Source organism: Alligator mississippiensis, chromosome 16 (assembly GCF_030867095.1).
Source record: "Alligator mississippiensis isolate rAllMis1 chromosome 16, rAllMis1, whole genome shotgun sequence".
NCBI lineage: Eukaryota > Metazoa > Chordata > Crocodylia > Alligatoridae > Alligator > Alligator mississippiensis.
In genome coordinates, this window is record NC_081839.1 from 30,429,600 (window position 1) to 30,450,046 (window position 20,447).

At 49.8% G+C, this 20,447-nt stretch overlaps 1 protein-coding gene and 1 long non-coding RNA gene across 4 annotated transcripts; both read right to left on the reverse strand.

Moving 5' to 3' along the window:
* Nucleotides 1-2,479: 2,479 nt before the first annotated feature.
* LOC132246529 (uncharacterized) lies at nt 2,480-5,049 on the reverse strand. The gene is made up of 3 exons (XR_009457865.1): nt 4,885-5,049; nt 3,467-4,648; nt 2,480-3,365 (listed from the first exon to the last, which is right to left on the reverse strand). It is a non-coding gene; the product is annotated as an uncharacterized LOC132246529 (long non-coding RNA).
* A 3,667-nt stretch (nt 5,050-8,716) lies between these two features.
* On the reverse strand, nt 8,717-20,250 carry LOC102569678 (TLC domain-containing protein 5). Of its 3 annotated transcripts, none has more exons than XM_019487329.2 (3): nt 18,456-20,250; nt 13,371-13,570; nt 8,717-12,447 (listed from the first exon to the last, which is right to left on the reverse strand). In XM_019487329.2, exons 2-3 carry the CDS (start codon nt 13,567-13,569, stop codon nt 11,909-11,911), a joined length of 738 nt encoding a protein of 245 aa, XP_019342874.1. In that variant the 5' UTR covers nt 13,570; nt 18,456-20,250; the 3' UTR covers nt 8,717-11,908. The 3 variants fall into 3 exon arrangements, with proteins under 3 accessions (XP_019342874.1, XP_019342870.1, XP_006259756.1); XM_019487325.2 differs by lacking the exon at nt 18,456-20,250 and adding an exon at nt 14,559-18,448; XM_006259694.3 differs by lacking the exon at nt 18,456-20,250 and adding an exon at nt 13,791-18,448.
* Nucleotides 20,251-20,447: the final 197 nt, after the last annotated feature.

The window sequence follows — 20,447 nt, forward strand, 5'->3', positions numbered from 1 at the left end:
GCATCCCTGGATGTCTTTGCTGAGCCATGGGGGTTTCTTAGCACTCCTGCCCTCCTTGGTGTGCATTGGCACCGACTCCCTTTGAGCTGGGAGGATCGTCTCCTTGAGGAACAACCACCCGTCTTGGACTCCCATCTCATTAAAGCTCCAAGACACCACTGCCTCTCCTACTAACCTGCTTAGCTCATAGAAGTCAGCCCTCCTGAAGTCGAGGACCTCTGCCTTGCTGCTTGCTTTCCAGCAGGAGATAATCACTGTCGCCCAGGTGGTCGAGTACCCGCAGACCCCTCACCAGGTCGTCGCCTGTGGCAAGGACCAACCCAAGCAAGGCATTTCCCTTGGTGGGACTATGCACCTCCTGGGTTAGGTGGAGGTCCTGTATCCTGGCTAGGAACCTAAGTGAGCGGTCGGACTGGGCTGCCTGCTCCTCCCAGCAGATGTCTGGGTAGTTTAGGTCACCCATGAAGACCACATCCCTTGACTTTACAGCCTCCGTGAGCTGACCTGATAATTCCCGGTCCAGCTCATCCTCCTGGTGAGGCGGTCTGTAGCAGACGCCCATATCAAGTCCCTTTCCCCACACCCTCCTTGCATTTTTACCCAAAGCACCTCATTTTGCCTCTCCTCTGACCTCATCCTGATCATTGAGGACGTGTATTTTTCCCTGCTCTGTATCCCTCGATGGCCACTGTCCGGTCATGGTTAGAATCCCACCGGGTTTCCGTGAGCCCCACTAGGTCTGGGGTTTTGCTAGCTAGCAGGAGAGTGAGTTCCTCCTGCTTACTCCCCATGCTTTGAGCATTTGTGTAGAGGCATTTGAGGCCTCCTGTAGGTGCCCGTGCCGTCCCCTTGTTCCTAAACCTGCCCTAGCCCCATCACGTACCTGGGTACTACCTGCGCGTCACCTGGCTTGATGGCAAAGTGTCCCCATGTTCCTCTGCGTCCCCGTCCCCCCGGCCAACTTAGTTTAACGCTCACCCTGGTGGCCTCTCACACATATACTATGAGAAAGGATTTGTAGTTACAGGTTCATGCAGGATCTCTGCCACTGAGGGTCACAGTGCCACAGGTTCAAGCGCAAGTGGCATGGATTCATGCAAGGTGCCAGGTCTGCTAGCAAGGCTTTGTGGCACCCCCTCTCCCAGGGCAAGGCAGTAATAACACCCCCTGGAGCCCACTGGTCTTTTCTTACTAGAGATTGAAGCAAATGCCCCATTCACTAGCACCAAGTGTGTATAACAGACTCCTTCCTGCTGAGAGCAGCACTGCAGTGCTTTTCCCAGGCGTTAAAGATTTGCAGCATAATCAGGAGTTGACCTGTCCAGAGATTTGTACCCTGCAGTAAAGTCTCTGCAATAACGTGAGACTAGCTGCTGCAAACCATAAAACTATGCTAGCACCCAGTTCACTTTTGGGTCCAAAACAGATGCATTGCAGGAGGGGAAATGAGATGAAATCATTCTTAAGATGACACTTGCCATTTTCTCAGACATAGAGAATAGCTGTTTCCCCTTTTGGTTTCCGGGTAGTGAGTTATGCTGAGGGACTAGCTGTGGGAGAGATGGGTTTCTAAGAGAGCCTGTGTTGTGTGTGTCAGATCTGCTATTTATAAGTTAGGCCTTGGTGTCTTCTTTAATGTAGGTTTTTATGCACAACAAAATCAACACTTTGCAATAAAACAATTAGGAGGCAGGCCTGGGTGCAGGCAGACACCAAAATGAGAAGGGACCACATAGACTGCTACTGTACACCAGCTCAGCTCTACTACCATCAGAAGAGTTGCACTGGCCTGCAGTAGCTGATAATTTGGCTCAGCATGATCAAATTCAGCATTATTGGGTGGATTACTGCTCTCCTCTAGCACTTCACATGGCCATTTATTTTTCTTTCATTCAACAATTAAGGGAGAGCTAATTAAAACAATCCACAGTGAAGCCCCCATGCAAGTAGCAATTACCTTTTTAGCAATGTGTTGATTTTGTTAGACTCTGACTGCACAGCTATTATTTTCATATCTATGTATTTATGAGGTTTCTGCTGCTTGAGCAGTTTTAGTGTGAAAGCCAGGAGCCCAAAAAAAAGAAAAAAAAAAGAAATCAATAAGCAATTACAGTGTGTAGCACCAATTAAAATAGATCTTTGTGGCTATAAAATCCTCACTTAACCTGCAATTTATAGATAGTACCTTCCATTTGTAACATCTATGTTTCTGTGAAAACACCTATTAAGATACCTACTCCATTTCTCCAAGGGAATGCAACATTGCTCCCTTGAGTATGCTCTTTACTATCCAGACAGAGAGCTACACGTCTTGCAGAAGATGAGTCCCTTGAACCGTAACTCCTCAGCTGGTGTCACAGCACAGGGTGGCAGAAGATGATAGCTCCTCAGAGGTATCTTTTATTAGACTCCTGAAAAGACAGGCTTATATAAAAGCGCTTTGCAGGGTGTATTTCTGAAGGTAAAAGAACTGGATGAGGAGTCTAGGTGATGCCTACACATCACCCAAGGACCTGTTGCCATCTGCTGGGACTTCCCAGTATTGCCTCCCATCTGAAAATCACCCCACTGACCAAGGGACATATTGGACAAGAAGGTCCAAGCATCCGAAACGGGCCGGTTAATCAAACATCAGATGATGAGTTTGATGGCAGATGCAACCTGGGTTCAGTCCCCATGTATTGTTGCGGGCTTACCCGAGAAACACCGTGCAAAGTCTGGCTTGAGCATGGAAGGGCTGCATGCATCCCATGGGGAAGCGAGCAACTAGTGAGCTGCATTTCACTCCTGACTTTGGTTTTGGCTTCAATTCACTGGTACTTAGGCTCAGCTGTTGTAACTCATGTTCAAGGCTCCATAGGAAAGAGAGACAAGAAATTAGCTTCACCACTTGCTGGAAGTCAGTAGCACAAACAGAACAACAGGAAAGATGGAAGGCAGAAATACCAGCTTTTTTCCATTCCTGTATCTTCACTTAAAAATAAGGATGGAACACAATTACATAGCAAGCACTGGACTTATTAGGTGAATTGTCATGATTCAGAAAGAAAGAAAAACAAAAACCAGAAGAATATTTTGCAAAGGTTATACCCAACATTCAAGAGGTCAAGCTTTCAGGAAAAAGAGCTACTTGCTGTAGAGCTCACAAAAGAGCTGGAGTGTCTTCTAAAGCTGTCTTCCTTCACAGTATTCCAGATTCCAACATTTCAAGAAAAATAGTCACCGTTTCAAATTTTGACCAGTTGTTGTTTCCTTATCTTGGGTTGCCAAAATTTGCACCCTTTCAATTTATTTTGTACTATTCAGAAAGTTTCAGACCCCTTCCTTTCTGCATTTCACTGCAGGATGCAAACATGAACCCAAATCTAGGTGAAAGCAGAGCAAGAAATGTAACTGTATAGGGAATCTTGGTTAAAGCAGAATCCTTCTCACATTCTGAACACGTTTACTAATGGAGATAATTTACCTGCAGATGCACTGGATTCTCCAACGCTTGTTGTCTTGAAGGCAGGACTAGACATCATCCTAAAATGCAGGTTGGAGCTTAAATGGAAGCTTTGATCTGAAGCAGAAGTCACTACTTGATGTGCTTTGGCCTGTTACATAGGAGGGGCTTAGGCTAGATGAACCTAGATGTCTTCTGACCTTCAAATCTGTTTATCTCCATTTTGCATACAGCAGAAGTGAGTGCAAGTGCTTTGGGGAACTGAGAGGATTCTCAGGAGCAACTGAAATCAACTGTGAAACTGGGGCCTCTCTGTGCTTCATGCTTGTAGGTGATGGATTTAGTACTGGGGATAAAATGCACTAGTCTACCCCACTTACAAGTATATTGGATCAGTGACATCATTTGCTTAACTGCATAACAGAAGCCTAGCCCCAGTTTTTTGCCTAATGTTTACATAGCAACAGTCTGCCAGTTAAGTGCTTAAACCACTTAAGGACATAGGAGCTCTTTGGTCCTGCTGTCCCCTTGGAAATGTAATCACACTCCTTTTAACTGTATACTTGGCAAAACCGACAAGGACCCATCAAGGTTTGTAGGGCAGCCTCCAACGGCCAAGTCCTATCAATTTTAAGGCATAAGGCCCTCTGAAACAAAGTAACATGACTATAAAAAGCTTGTTTTTACAGCTAATAAGTATGCTTTAGGCTTTTTTCAGTCCTGAGGCTACACGCTTAAATAGAGTACGCTGCATCGTGTTACACCTGTCATTGCAAAACGCTTTGTAAACTGTGTGGTGCGCTAGTTAAATGCAGCTGTCTTTGGAAGAGGACAGCCATCTGTCATCCTGCACTAAGAGACGGGTGTCTGGGAGGAGAGATTGCAGAGGAATTTCTGCCCAGAGCCACCAGAAAACACCCCTGACTTCACAAAACGTACATAGAATTGCTTAACAACCAAAAAACCCATACAAGCCCATCATTGCTAAGGCTGCAGCCTCAGTGGGTTTTTTTAAACCATCTTACACAAGAGAACACATCGATCTGCACAGAACTTAATTTCTCCATCAAGGAAGGATGAAGGGCTGAGCCAATGCTGCTGTGCCATGGAGACTCGGGGAGTCAGGCAGGCTTGATGGTTAAGCCACCCCAGGCATCTCTCAGGCCTACAGAACTACAGCCAAAGGGAAAGTAATGGGATGATCTGAAACAGAGCACAGAGGAGGTGAAGTTAATCCATTTGTTTCAACTTGCAGAGGGATCTATCAACAGCTCTTCAGCTGTTTTCACTTTGTAATGCAAAACTCCATCACAACTAAACTGCCTGCTGCCAAGCCAGCAGCTCCCCCCAAAACATAGTGCTGGGTCCTACCAACCCACACATTTATCACATTTAAAAACGCAGGCGTAAGTCCCCTTACTGGGAATGGAAATGCTTACCGCAGCTTGGCTTTGTGGTGTGGAGCAGTGGCTTCCTGCCTCCCTGCACTGCCGCTGACATGAAATCAGACCTGGGTTTCCATGCAGCCAGACCCTTTTCCCCTGTGCTCTGAATGGGTTAAGCCTGGTTTTGCTCTCAGACTTAGCACAGCTTAAACCTTCCTGCCTTATTGATTTTGGTAATTGTCTGAGCTTGGATTAAACTGAGCTCACCTGTGCATTACCTAATCTGCCCTGGGCTGGGGCTTGGTTCAATAATAGTCTTTGATCCCAAAGAACTTCCTTGGGGTTAGAGCCTTTTGAGCCAGCTGGGAATTTACTGGGAATTTGATCTTTTTGCTGAGATTTTTCTTCTGAGACAGTTGCAGGTTGATTCCAGTGCAATGGCCTGAAGCCAGGACTGCTTTGCCATCTGCAACTCAGAAGAGGAGTTTCTCTATGCTCAGGCACTTGGCTACTGCTTTTCCCTCACAATAAAGTGAGCAGCACCTGCCTTTGGAGCTCACGTGATAGCTGCTCAGGCATCGCAAAGGTTATTTTCATAATCTGAGCAGGAAAAAAAATAGGGTTGTACTGTGACTTATGAAAAGAGGCTGAGGGAACTGGGTTTATACAGTTTGGAAAAGAGAAGACCAGGCAGGCATTTAAAAGCAGCCTTCAACTCCTTGAAGAGGGGTCTGAAAGAGGATGGAACTGAACTGTTTTCAGTGAGGGCAGATGAAAGAACAAGGAGCAATGGGCTCAAGCTGCAGCAAGGGAAATTGAGGTTAGATATTAGAAAAAACTCTTTCATGAGGAAGGGTAGTAAAGTACTGGAATAGGCTACCCAGAGAAGTTGTGGACTCTCCATCCTTGAAAGTTTTTAAAACCAAGATAAACAAAGCCTTGGCTGGGAGGATCTAGCTGGGGATGCTCCTGCTTTTGAGCAGGGCGTTGGACTAGATGCAACCTCCTGAGGTCTCTTACAACCCTCATTTTCTATGATTCTACAGCAAGTGCAACTGTGATGCCTTTAAATGTTTAAGGGATATGCTGTCTGCAAAGAAAGGCAACTATTTTGTACTCCAGAGACATGCGCAGGACTGGTCTATCCTTCAGTGTGCTGGCATTGACCAGTCAGTGTTGGTTAGGAAGGCAATATTTCTCCTGACACAGGAATGCTGACTAAGCCCTAGTCGAGATAAAACTGCACGAGTCCAATAGTGGCATATGGTAAAATGGTGTATTATGGTACCCAAAGAAGAATAAGCCATGCAACCAGTGTTGTACCAGGGTACTTGCTTCTCCACTAGGAAGGTTTTGTTACTAAAGTGACACGAGACCAAAATATAAGAGAAAAGTCCACATGTACCGTACAAACTTTTTTGCTTTCTTTCAGCATCAACATCCTGAAAGGAATGATGAGTGCATTGGTTTGCTGTGGGATGTTGGGAGATAAAAAGTGAAAAGCTGAAAAATAATCTTGTTTCTGATCCTGTATAAGAACTTCAAGATGGGCTGAAGGATTCATTTGAACGCCGCTTCATGGGGAAAATAATTGCAAAAGCTGTAACTTGAGAAACTGGAGATGACAAACTGGCAATCTCTCTTCTTCATCTGGATTCATTTCAAATAGAAAATGTTTTCTTCCTTTCAAGCATTTTTTGTTCACCTTAAATACAGACCTGCTCAAATCGCTTCTGGAAACACTACTTCTGGTCCCAAACTGTGGCTACTACATCAAAAGCAGGACCGGGCCCATCCAAAGCAACCCCTTGGCCAAAGCTAATTCACTGGAACATTTGACCAATATGGTTTGGGAGGAAAAAGGTGCCAGTGTTTTGGGATAATGACAAAAGAGCTCCTGCCTGCCCAGAAATTGCTAATGTAACACCAGGCCAAAGCAGACGGCTCCTTGCTCTCTCTTCATTGGAAATGGCAACAGACTTTGTGTTGCTTGGCTGGAAATAAAATTGCAGTCTGGAAGGATCAGAAACACATTCAGGACTTTCACGAGGCTTAAAACACTCTCTCATCTTTCACATCCAGAAACAGACCCGCTGACAGCGCTGGTATTAGTCTAGACTCCAAAGACTTAAAAACCTTCTGCTTTTTCACTAGTAACTGGGCTGTTGATGCAAGGCCACAAAGCATCAAATATTATAAAATACCAATCTATTAACATCCAAGCAAGGGATCTGGTTAGGAAAGAAAACCAGAGGACTGAAAGGGAAGGATAAGATGTGTATAGCAATTATAATTCCAGGATCAAGCAGTGATTTGGGGGGAGGGGGGAGAGGATTCTCTCTCAGAAGAAAGAAGGGGAAAGAAATTTCCCCTTTACAAGATCCATCATGTGCTTGTATGTTTGCCAATCCACTTAGGGCTAGTGCTCGTACTGTCTCTCAAGAGGTGCTGCACAGAAGAACCAGCCCAGATGGAGAAGTTTAAAGCTACTCTACACCTTTCAGATTCAAATAAGGGCTGAAACAGCTTGCAGCATAAGGCAGGCCAGTTCTGGGGACTGGACTACCATATAGCGAAGCTGGCTAGGGGCTGCACAGTACTCAGAGTTACAAGTATCCAGTCCCTTGGCCTCCAAAGTGCATGTCTGCTTACATTGGACCTATTGCAATCTGAATCTTCCCTGCAGCTCCCATATGCTGCTGGAGTGTGGTGAGGACCAGAATCTTCCCCTTCCCTAGCAGAGGTAGACAATGATCCTGTGGGTGGCAGCAGTAGCTTTGGAGCCCTTGCCTTCCTCCTGAGCTGGCAGGTATCACCAGTTACACGGTTAATATACTGAGTCTGGTACCAGATCTCAATTCCTGACTTGATTTTGCTGCCTAACAAACAGGTACTTGCCCACCTGGGTTGCTTAGACCATAGGATCAGTGGGTAGGGCCCACGTTTTTCTTCTACATACAGTACCTGAAACAAGCGTCCTCATCTGTACATGGTGTAGCTCTGCATCCCTGCAATGCAAATCATAAGTTAACAGCAGACTGTTGTGAACCATTTCCTTGGCCTCCTATTTCACAATGAACCTTCTGAAGCAGAACTTCATAGAGGTACAAGGACTTGCAGCACTGATTCTCAAAAGGGCAGTTTGGGGTGCACTTGCCAGTGGCTTGCAGTCACCTTGGCTGGTCCCAGGAGGCAGCCTCCACCCCTGGTTTCCAGATGCAGAACCACACTGCAAATGCTAAAAGTACATTATTTACAAATCTTTTTTCCAGTGTCTGATGAAGGGTGTTTGTGCCCGAAAAATTGCAATTAAAGATGGGTTTTTTTGCAAAAATCTTGTTGGTCTAATAAAAGATATCATCTCTACTACGAGTCCTGATTGCTTTTTTTCTCTAGACCCATATGGCTACAACCTGGATACCTTATTTACCTGATGTAACTTTCCAAAATAGCAGCTCCTCAGGCGGATATGTGACTACAAATGGGGTAAGTGGCCCATCCCCAGGCTACGAGTGGAGAGCCCCTGCTGATATTGTGGGCATTGAAGACAAGGGAAAATGTTGTTTTAGCTATTCAGGTTTGCCTGGGACTTTTGACTGATTTTCACCATTCCTAACAATGCAGGAATGTTGCCTGTAAAATGTTTAAAGAGGTATGCAACAGCTGTGCCCTGTCTAGTTGGCCAGTGACCCTAATGAGCTCTGCCGCAGAACCTCTTGTCAACCATGGAAGTACAGAGAAGAGCAGCAAGTCAGCAGCAGAGAACAAAGCAGCCCAGCTCCTTCCAAGTGCCTTGCCACCCCACCTCAAATCTGTACTGTCCCCCTGCTAATCAGCATTTGCCTTTTAAAAGAAGCAGCATTCAACCCAAGAGAGGCCAAGCCCCTTGTATAGTTAAAGTATCTTTATTTTATAAAACATAATACAAAGCATCTACACCATTCACAGGTGGAACGTTAATAATTATTACACAGTAATTCCAACACAGGTTAGTATTTCATGGTCCCCTTTCGACGAGTCCCACGGTTCCCCATTCCTGCTGCTTGCAGATGTTATGGGTTCTCTCTCAGGCTCAACAGAATTTAGGATGGCATCTCCCCACCTCCACTGGCAACGTACCTTTGTGTTCTCTGGGACTTGATCTGTACTGGTGCCCATCGCCAGTGTGACAACACCTTGTCTCAGGAAGGCTTGCTGGCCCCCATGTCCAAAGCCATTGCTAGCGATGCCTTTCCTTCCAGCACCCTTGTTTCATGTTCTCAGCAGCAGCTCTGCAATCTGCAACAAGATCTCCTTTGGCTTTTCGTTAGCACAAGGAAACGAACCCTGTGGCCAAGGAAGCGTATATATTTCCAAGCAAGCAACAGCTCATGTAAGTGGCACAGCTAACTAGCACCTGCATGGACTTCAGCTGCACTCCCAAGCTTCCTTGGCCAGCTGCAATGGCAATACTTGTGCATGCAAATGCACACAAGCACCTTTGAAAATTGGATCAGGTCTGCTTTGGATTAACATGGCCAACACCTCCCTCCCCTGACCCTTTCCTTTTCCTTTCAAACTGGGAATGCTGCCTGAAAGCATACTGCAGGACTGGCCCCAAGGGATATCTCCAGTTCCCCACAGCAGCTGGTCCCTCCTGCACACACTGTTCAGTAGCATCTCATGACCCGCACTTCCATGCCCAGAGTAAGCCAGAAGCTGAGAAGCAATATATCAAAGTCAGAGAGTCTAGTTCTAATCCCAGTCCATAGCTTACACCATGATGAGACGGGTTCAAATCACAGCAACAATACTCTGCATTTAACAGCCCTGCCCAACTGATTCTACAAGCCCATAACAAAAGGTGGGGAAAGTGCTTTGCTAATGAGAACACCCCATGAGGTAGGTCAATAGCCCTGTTTTACAGATGGGTAAACTGAGGCAAAGAGGTACCACAACCTACCCAAAGCCAGAGGCAGAGTTGGAAGCATAACTCAGGCAACCTTCCTAACCCCCTGTGCTAATCATCTCTCTCCTTTCCAGCTTGAACACATAATGCTGCACTGTGCAAAAGGGTTTTCCCCTTTCTGTCCACCCAGCTCGCTTGAACCAACAGGTGGCAATTTGCTCTTCTGTTGTTGGGCTCCACTGAGCACCACTGGCAGCTGAACGGAAAGGTCCTGTCCAGGTTCAAGCCAGAGGAATCTGAACACAAAAGCCCAGGATTGAAAACAAAAAAACAAGCTGTGCTTGAAGGCATTCAGCGATCAATGAACAATGGTGCATGAGCAGAGCATGACCCGCTTGGTGCAAGGGGCTGGACCTGATGATCTTCCGAGCTCCCTTCTGGCCTTACAATCAATGAATCTATGAGCAGAGGAAGATGCTGCAGCCAGCCACACAGGCTGGATGCAGCACCACGTCCCTGCCTCAAATGGCTTTAGCAGCCTTGGGGAATTTTTTCACCCATTCCACCTCAGGATGAACTGGCCCCTTCAATACATCAGTGACCCATCCTCAGAAAAAAACGCTGATCGTGGTCATAGCCCCTACCCCAAGATGTGAGGGACCAGCCCAGGCCCAAGGGCTTACTTTGTGCAAATCAGCCTAGGCGCACACCTGTCAGAGCAGCACCATCCGTCTGCTGCTTATACAAAGGAGGGTCTCTCCCATGTCCTCCTGCTACAGCAAGTCCACTTGGCATTTACTGCAATCGGGATTTGCACTTGGGTCTCCAACATCACTACGCATCTAGCTACAGAGTCTCTCTCTCTCTCTCTCTCTGGCCCAATGAGTGATGCTAGCAGAAGAGCTCTGGCAGGACAGACTGGGAGACAGACATGGATTCCCTGTAATGCATTCACTAGAGATGCAGGAAACCCAGGTTCAAGTCCATTGTCTGGCCAGACTCGAACACCAGTAGGGCCCAACAAGGGCCCTCAATGCCAGCTTACTGCCTCTTCTGAGGGGATGGAGTGGACTGGGCAGAAACCCCAACAAGGAAACCTTCCTGCGGGCCCTGGGGTAAGAAGTTTCCATTTTGACAAATCCCTTCCCCTGGTCCAATCTGCAGGGCAGCCCAGTCTGACAGCCACAGGGGGAGCCTGGTTCTGGCTTCAAAGATGCTGGGTCAGATCCAGGCCGACTCCACTGAAGACAGCACCCTATTTACACCCGGGGAACCCAGCTCAGGATCAGGTCCCAGCTCTGCAGACTGCCAGTGGAACGGCCCATCTCTGTGAAACAGGAGCAGGTTGTACATGATTTTTTGTTTCTAAACTGCCAGAGGAAGTGGGGAAGGAAACACCGTAAGCGCTTTGCATCAGTGCGTCTGAACAGCTCCTAGCATAGTCAAGCCCTGATTCTAACGGGAGTCTCTGGGTCCTACTAGGAGACAAAAATAAATAAAAATTATTAAATTAGTTTAAAGTAACCATGAAAAAACAAACTGTCCTTCAAGCGTCCTGCCGCTGGGACTTATGCACTGGCTCGGACACCGCAGGAAACACAAGGGTAGTAAATAAATAGACAGCACCTCTCATCTAAGGATCCAAAAGTGCTTTTTACAGGTAGATTAGCTTCATCACCCCCAGTTCGGAGGGGAAGAGAAGTGGGGGGAGAGGTTAGTGACTCCGAACTGAGAAGGTGGAGGAGCCAGGACTCCCAGTCACCCCGCCCTGCCAGAGTCCCCCCAGGTGTCTCTCTTGGGCAGCACGCTGGACCCTGAGATCTAGTGCTACTTATCAGCCCTTAAGGTGAGCTCAGTGCTGAAGAAGTTCACCACTAATACTGCTATTTACACCTGTGCGGCTGGACTGGCAACTGCTTCTGCCTGAAAACTAAGCCCTTCCTCGACGCCCGGCTATATGTCTACACACATACAGAACAGCACTGAGCCAAGTGCTTCCAGTCCCAGTGCCCCAGACCCGTTGCCTCCGTGGCATCTCTCCAGAGGCCTTGATAGAGTTACAGCAGGGATGGATTTGGCTCGGTTATCTCCACCACAGGTTGGCCCATCTCCTGAGATCAGCCTTTCATTGCCAGGCTTTAATGCTCTTCCTGTCAGATCATGACCTCGAAGGGCCACCGTGGTGCCTGGCTAGTGGCACTTCAGGTGTCCATTGGCTTTTGAGTGCAGTTCTTCGCTCCTCCGGCTCCTCCAGGTGTGGTACTTCTTCATGGTTTTCCTCCTGGCAAAACGGCAGATGCTGACCATGAAGATCCAGGAGACGACATACATGATCACACCTCCCATTTTAATGAACCACTGGGGCTTGGGAGACGCGAGCTCGCAGTACAGCATCCAGGCCCCCACCCCGATCCGAACACCCGTGAAGAGGAGCACGAAGACGAAGTCCACCACATCCCCCGTGAAACTGTGGTAGCAGCCCATCTCCCGCAGGAACCAGCGGGCCTGCAAGAGCGGGTTGGTGATCTCGCTGCCGAAGATGACAGCGTTGACCTCGGTGGCCGACTCGCCAAGCGCCAGAGACACGGTGATGCCCAGGATGCTCACCGTGTGATGGGCCAACATGAGGGCACCCTCCGTCTGGAAGTATACACACCAGCCCAGGTCGAAGAGGAAGTAGCCGAGGCTGAGACACAGCACATGGACCTGGAGGGTTGTATTTGGTGACCCTGAAAAGGAAAGACACCCACCGGTGCAGTAAAGCAGGGAGACACCCAGCAGCAGGATCTGAGCAAGGGCACCTGATGAGCAAGTGCAAGATGGAGAAGTCATCATAGCCACCGCTACTAAGCTAAAGGGCAGAAGGCAGAGACTCTGACACACAAATACAACACTGGAGGCAGATAGTGAGGGATGAATTTCCCTTCTGTCTTGGAAAGAGCATCCCAGTGCTGGGGTCGGTCATGTTCAGAGCAGTCAGGACCCCAGCTTGTATGCATTGGTGGGTACAATTGCCAGGTATCAGACCTGCAGCTTGTATGCATTGGTGGCTACTTTGCCAGGTATCAGACCTGCAGTTCTAGGCCCAACTCAGTTAAAGTCTCTTCAGCTGGGCTGGGCAAAGACAGACCCCAGGGATATTAGTGGTGCAGAGATGCCTCCATACAGCGTGGAGGTAGCTCTGGGCCATCGCTCCTGGAGTGCAATGGGGAGGGGTGTCCTGGGGTGGGCAGCCAGCAACCAGGCTGGAGGAGGGAGGGATTCAACAGGAGATGGGCTTCCATCCTATGCAATCCCAAAGGGGACATAGAGGCAACGGCAGAGGGTGAAACAGCCCTCCAGGCTGCTCTGGTACCAACAGGAACAGCTAAAGCCAGTCACTAAGCAAAAGCCAGGGGAGAGGTGGAGGTTGGAGGAAGGCATTTCACGTGGAGGAGTCCTACTGCAAAGGGGCTTGGAGCTGAGAAAAAAATGAGGTGACATGGGAGACATGAGGACAGAAGGCTGGATGTGCCCCTCCACCCCCGTACCAACTACACTGGCCTAAAGACAGGCTCCAGGAGCACACAGCCACTGTGGGAGGAGGGTCTCGGTGCCCAGAAGACAACTTGTGTTTATACCAGGTCACCTGGGCCAAATGCTGGTGACGTACCTGGGTGTGTCAAAGGCCAGGGGCCATCAATGAAACCGATGTAGGCAGAGAGGCAGGTGGCGAGGAGACCGTGGGTCAGCGTGACTAGGCGACAGCTCCACTCATAACTACGGCGCTTGTACCGGTGACAGAACCAGGCATAGAGGGACAGCCAAGCCACCAGGCTGCCGGCCACACGCAGGGGCATGGAGGAGATCATCCTGCCACAGGACAGGGGAGAGAGGGAAGCAGATTAGCTGAGGTAGCCCAGTGCAAAGGGAATCAGCTCCATCGCAACATAGCCAGGTCCCACTAAATTACATCAACTCCCTGCCTGTACACAACCCTATTTTCTAACCCAGCAGATTACAACAGCCAATCATCCCAAAGGCATCCCCTGCCATTAGACTGAAGCATGCATGAAAATCCTATTAGTGTTACCTTCCCTCCTCTCTGCCTACATTGGAGCCACGCTGCTTACACAACACATCAGTCCAAACGCTGGGTTAGAGTACACATCGTAACGCCTGTACAGCCCTTTGCCTCGGTTTCCAGTTGTAGGAGCCTGCGGAGACAAGCCAGCTCACCGTATGGGATGCGTATGAGTGATGTGGTGAAGAGTACGGTGAGGGATGGTCCCCTGGAAAGCTAAGTCCTAGCCCTGATGGCTCTTTCAAGAGCAGACCTTGGAAATGGACCCGTCGTTGGGTCAGCAGCTACCAGACAGAAGAGTTCTCAGAGGCAAGCTGCTGTGTTTTGGGCCAGCTACATGACCTGGCTCCCAGAGAGTCATCCCTGAGCCTCAGTCTTCCTTCTCTTCCCACACCTTACAATGTGCCCACACCTAACCTGCTTGGTGACACTGTTCCTGCTGGGCACTGTCTTGACTCTTCCCCTGCTGAGAAATGAACTATTCTGCATGCAACAAAGTCGGCAACATTAAGCAAACATCCTGATGCCTCTGCAGAGCCTGTGATGCCTGTCGCCAGGGGATGTCAAGTCCTTGCCGGTGTCTGTCATCTTCTTCCAGCCTGACCATTGCACCCTTTATTCCCCAGGGCCTCCTCCATGCTCTTCCATCTGGCCTCCAGCCCCTACCCTCCTTTCTCACATAGAAAAAGGCTCATAGAAAAATGGAGCTAGAAGAGACCTCAGGAAGTTGTCAAGGCAGGATCATCTCTGATTAAACCACCCCACACAAATGCTTACCTGAGCATATTGCCACATCTCTGGCAACTGGCTCTTTCTTCATGCCAAGGCCCAATCCAAAACTGCTCCTTATCTTCTGAAAATCCACCACCTCACATCAATCCTCTCTGCTCCCCACCTCAGCTGGCTCAAGCAGTGCTGGATCTTCCACCTCCTCCACGACAGCCTTCTCCACGGTCCCTGCCAGCTGCAGCAGTCCCCTTCCCCTTCCCAACTCTTCATTTAGATCCAGATCTCCTCTAAAAACCTCCAGGTTCTCCTTTGCTGCTTTAGACTTGAGCCTTATTTTCCTCCTACCACTACTGAAGTTCAGCTTTGTGAACCTAAGGCATTTCTGGGACAGCTTAAAACTTTCAAAACTTTCTTACAGACACTTTAAAAGCCCCGCATGCAAAAATCAGAGGACACTGCTGGGCAGTGTAAGCTGTGGAGTAGTAAGCAAAAAGCATTGTCCTTTCCTAATATAAGAAAGGACAATGTAACTCAATGGTGCGCTCTGGGAAGATCAATTAAGAATTTATTTTACCTCTGCCCCCTCCTTTCCCCACCCTCCACCCCAAATTTGCCTCACAATGATGTCAAGAGACCCCCATCAGAGCACCAGTGTGCTACGGGGCTGGAGAGACAAGGAAACGAGGACAGAGCCTGCCCCCAGACAGCTCACAATCCAAGTGTATGATAAAAACAGGCTGATGACAAACACCACGGAGTATTAAGAAGGATGAAGCAATGATAAAGCAAGTAAAGATGGCATAATAAGTGGTAGCCTCCCCTTACCCCTCTGCTTAACCGCCCCCAGCACCATTTTCCCCAAAACTTGCATCATTTCATCCCGTGATTAAGGTCTAAAACTCTTTTGCAACCCCTAGATTCTGGGACACAGAGTGAGTTTTGCAGCCTTTTTAATGAGTCAGGGGTGCAAAAGGGTTGCAAATGTTGCTGAGCTAGATAATTCCTCTAATCCCTCCTAAACTGTCAAGTTGCCCAGAACTCTGACAGGTGATTTCCTTCAGCAGGGCCTGCATTACCTGCCTGCACTTCTCTTCAGGCAGCAAATTTAAGAGTAAGTTTCTCTTACCAGCCTGATCATTTCTATAGGTCCCCCCTTGTGATACAAGCAGAATCTCTCTTTCAAACAGTAACAGTTGGACAAACTGCTAGAAACACTCAGTGTAAACTTCAGTGCAACAGTGTCTACGAACTAACCTGCTGCAATTGTTTGTGCCTGTTGCTTATGAGCTATATTGCCATAATATTTACATTTCCTATATGTTCATAATGCTACTTGCAGGAATCTAAGCTGAAGTCTGTTAATATGCATTTCTGCATGCTCAATAAGTATTACACAGAAGGTTTTGATACACATTGAGATCTGTGTTTCTAACACCATAATATCAACATGGCAATTGGTCTGGTTGAGAGCTAGGGACCATTATTCTGGATCCCTGCCCGAGGTTGGGAAGGCAGACGAAGCGGCATGCAGCAAACAAGACTCAACACCAGCATAGCATTCACAAGCCCCCAGATTCCTGTTTGTCCCATTGCAGGTGCCACCAGAGCTGACCCACACAGTTTTAATGGAGACAGGGATGCAGGAGGAGCAAATGAGGCAAGGCTTTGGGTAACTGCTTTGATTTGGGGGCTCAAGAATACAGATGTGTACAAGTCAGCTGGGTAAGGGAAAATGAACGATAGCATGACAAAAGAAATCCATCAGTGGCATAAGCTGCGATAGCCGACATGGATACAGAATGAATGGTTCATACAGTATTTTTAATTATTGGCCTTGCCTGCCTGGGCAGACTTCTCCTTGACGTCCCATGCTTTGAAAAGGCGAAAAGATTCCCATGACTATATGATACAGCCATTATTCAAGTTACAGACTGAGATCACACCTGTTTCCAGGCAGACAAGATATGTGGGATCACCAATTTAATCTGTCCCTAGATTTTTTTTAATTCCGTGTCTTGGGCCAAATCAGCCAAATCCGTTCCGAATTCTCAGAGCTCAATTGTTCAAATCTGTGTGGCACAAGCACCGGCAAGTATCTTCCTTCCTACACTCATCAACCTGGGGCTTTATATACTCCCAGATCCATGGCAGGCATCCTATGAGCAAGCCTCAAACCCAGATGTCCCCTAGTCTTGCTTGCCCCAGCCAAAAGGCCAAGCTAGACAGAAAGCCTGACAGCCATCCCCCGGTACCATAAATTGCGTAGCTGAGATCCTCACATTTGGAGGCATTTGTAGACTCTAGGAGGAGTCAGCCTGCCCACAGTGCGAGGGACAGGCCTTCACCCTCTAACTACAGCAGGTCATTCAAGGCCGAGAAGAAGGGGGATGTCCCCTGCAAAGGACGTAAAACCACCGGGTCACTCTTCTGTTGTAATGCTGCAGACACATAACAAGTACTTCAAGGGTTCTATTGTACCCTGCTCCAAACCAACACATGTAACCGAGTTCCCGACCCCGGAGTTTAAAATAACAGGAGAGCAATCTGACACAGAAAATGCTGCTATGCCCACCCTACAGCCTAGCACCTCATCCAGCGCTGGAGTCCCAGCCTAGCGCCTCATCCAAAAAAGGGTCTTCTTTGCAATGACCCATATCACAGCAAGGCCCCCAGCACTCCTGACTGTCTCTGGGTACCCTTTGGTTCGTTCTGCATTGGGCCCAAGCACGAAGCACCGCACAGCCACCAACACCAGTCCCCACACTGAGCTGCCCCTGTTTCTCTTCTGGGGAGTGGGGTGGGATGTTGGAGCCACAGTGGAGACCAAGGGTGTGATGCAACGCAGAGGGATGAGGTGAGCAGATGGGAAGGCAGTTCCAGCTTTTCCAGCCGGGACCTGTCAAGCCTGTTTCCAGCCTGGGTGCCAAGGCTCACCGGCTTCCTACATGCCTGCAGCTGCCCCGAGCGGGGAAAGGCGGCTGGGCAGGATGCTGCAGCCTAGGAAATCCTCCCTGGGGCTCTTCCCTCTGCAGAAATCAGAGCTGGACAACCCTTCTCCTCCTAGCACAGTCGAGGCCTGGGTGGCTGGTCCCGGCCAAGAGAGGAGGCTTGAAAGGGGGCATAGTGCTGCACGCACAGGACCCATGTGCTCTGCACCCAGGCAGGCATGGACCGGGTTACAGGGGGCCAGCCAGCAGGTACCTAGAGCCCTTAAATCTCTTCCCGGTGCAGGGAGGGAGCAACCAGTTGTGCCCAGGGACCTTTTCTCACCCAATGCCCCAGACCCTTGTGTCCCCCCCAGCTCCTGCCAGGCCAGACATGAGGTGCCCATGTGCCTGGAGGGGTCAGGGCCATGTCTGGAGGGAGATGCCTGTGTGCCCCACGCCTCTGGAGAGAAGGGGATAAGTCCCTACAGCCAGGGGCTTGGAGAGGGGGTCCCCGTGTAACCCCAGGGCCTGGAAAGGGGGGGAGGGGGAGTTCTGCATGCAACCCAGGGCCTGGAAAAAGGGTGAGGGGTTGTCCTTATGCAACTCCGGTGCTTGGAGGGAGGGTCTGCGTGCAGCCCATGGCAGGGGGGGGAGGCGTGCAACCCTAGGGCCTGGAGAAGAGGTCTAATACAACCCCGGAGCCTGGAGGAGGGGGTCCCCGTGCAACTCTGGGGCTTGGAGGGAGGGTCTGCATGCAGCCCAGGGCCTGGAGGGGAAATCTGCATGCAACCCCAGGGCCTGGAAGGGAGATGTGCATGCAACCCTTGGGCCTGGAGGAAGGGAGGGAGGGTCTGCATGCAACCCTTGGGCCTGGAGGGAGGGTCTGCATGCAACCCTTGGGCCTGGAAGGAGGGTCTGCATGCAACCCCGGGCCTGGTGGAGGAAGGGGAAGGGGGTCCCCGTGCAACCCCGGGGCCGGGTGCGGGGGCCCGGGCGGGGAGCGCGGCCGCCCCGTTACCTGCCCGGCTCCAGGCCGCCGCCGCCCGCGCAGCGAGCCCGGCTCACGCAGCCGCATCTGCCGGCGGGGAAGGCGGGGCTCGGGCTCGGTGCACGCGCTGCTGTGCTTCCCTTTGCCCCAAGGGCTCAGTTGTGCATCCCCAGCGACCTCCTTTCTAAGCAAGGCGCCTAGTTTTCCTTGCTTCCCAACAGGCCCCCCCTGGCTGCACACCTGGCCGGCCGCCCTGCACCACTGCGTGCCCCTGGGCTCGGCAGCCCCTTCCCGCAGCAGCGTGGGGACCCCCGGGGCAAGCTTTTCCTCGTGAAACCCATTCCGAGCGTGTTTTGGCCGTGGAGCAGGGCTCCGTGTCCAGCCCGACACTGCGTCCCCAGCTTCCCACCTGCCATCGGGGATAGGCTCTGCAAAGCCCATCCTGCTGCTATTGGGACACCGCTTTTTCGGCCGGGCAAGAAAGGACTTGCTTCTCCAACGCAGCACCTGCTTTTTACGTGGGTGCCCGAGCCCTAACTAGAACAGGCCAGGGCTGTGCGGGGCTCGGGGTCACCGCCCAGGGTGTCTCAAGCTGGACCTGTGCACGGGTGATGGGCTGATACCATGAAGGCCAGGCTGACAGCTGGGATAGAGCAAGGTGTGGACCATGAGCAAAACAGGAGAAGTAGCAGCATTAGGTCGCACTGGAGAGTCGTGCCTGAGATAGAAAGCCCCTGCTGAACCAAGTAGAGCATGTGCAGAAGAAACAAGGAGCTTTGACTTGCTCGAAACAAAGCGCTATACCCAATTTACAGAAGGAAAAACAACGAGAACAAGTGATTTGCCCTAGGTTGCAGAGAGAGAGGCGAGGGCAGAGGCAGGAACTGAATCCAGACACCCCACATCACCTCAGCCTTTTTCCACATTGCAATGCCAGCGACCGGTCCAGACAGACCCGCAGCCGCTTTGAGAACAAGCTGTTGTGGTACTGCCAGCCCGTTCGCGCACAGCTCGGCACCAGCAGCAAAAGCCGCCCAACTACTTCCTCAGCTTCCCACGAGGGCTGTGCAGCCTGAGCCAAGCTGTGTGCAACCCCAGCTGCACGCCTGACACAAATGGAGCTAGAGAGCTAAAAGCTCACACGGGTACTACGTCTGCCTACACAAGCTGCATGTGCAAAGGCATGGGCACACCCTTGCTGGCAGAGCTGCCTCTTCCAATAGCATTTCTTCCTATTGCATTACCACTTGTGATGGGAGTTGTGACACGCAGAGATCCACCACTGGGTTTAGCAAGGCACCGAGACTCAGACATTCAAGATCTGCAAGAAATTCAAGATAGGCTTGCAAATGTGAACTGTTGAATTGCTGGACTCCAGTACCTTCCCTTCTTAATTGCAAGCAACTGCTTAGAAGATGCTGGTCACTTCTTTTTTTAACACAAAATTATTTCGATCCATCCCATAAGCCATTGGATGGATAGAAAAAACACTTTTTTGGGAGGCCTGTCTACTGTGAGTTTTTGATTACTTTAAAACAGGAGGACTGAGCAAAAGGCTTTAGCATACTGCTTTCCTGCTGAGAGCAGAGCATCAGACACTTGCAGGTGTCAGACAAATGCATGGACAACTTCCAGCGGCAGTTCTGTTCTCAGGTAGCATTCCTTGCTGGATCTGGGAGCCCGAGCTATTTCTTGCATCTGATTTTATTTTGTATTAGGTGCGGCTCCTTTATGTACATGCTTTTCTTCCAAAAGCATTTTTATCAGCTATTTAATATTTAATGCAACCATGTCTGGGGTGGAATGTGGCAGCAAGCCAGTGCATAGCAGCTACAACTACAGTAAAACAAGGGGATTTTGGACAAGGCCACAGGAAAACACCTTGGCTTTAGCAAGGAAGGAGATCATTGATTTTTTTTGCCCAGCAAGAGCAAAGACCACCTCAGCCTGATGTTCCAAGAGGACCCCTCCCCTCTCCTCCCCCCATGTACAACAACATTCACCACTTGAGATCTGACTCCC

What these genes read in the sequence shown, in the direction of transcription:
- LOC102569678 (XM_019487325.2), bottom strand. An exon ending in CTGGCCTTTGACACACCCAG is followed by an intron (nt 12,448 to 13,370) that starts GTACGTCACCAG and finishes TTTCCTTTTCAG; the next exon opens with GGTCACCAAATACAACCCTC.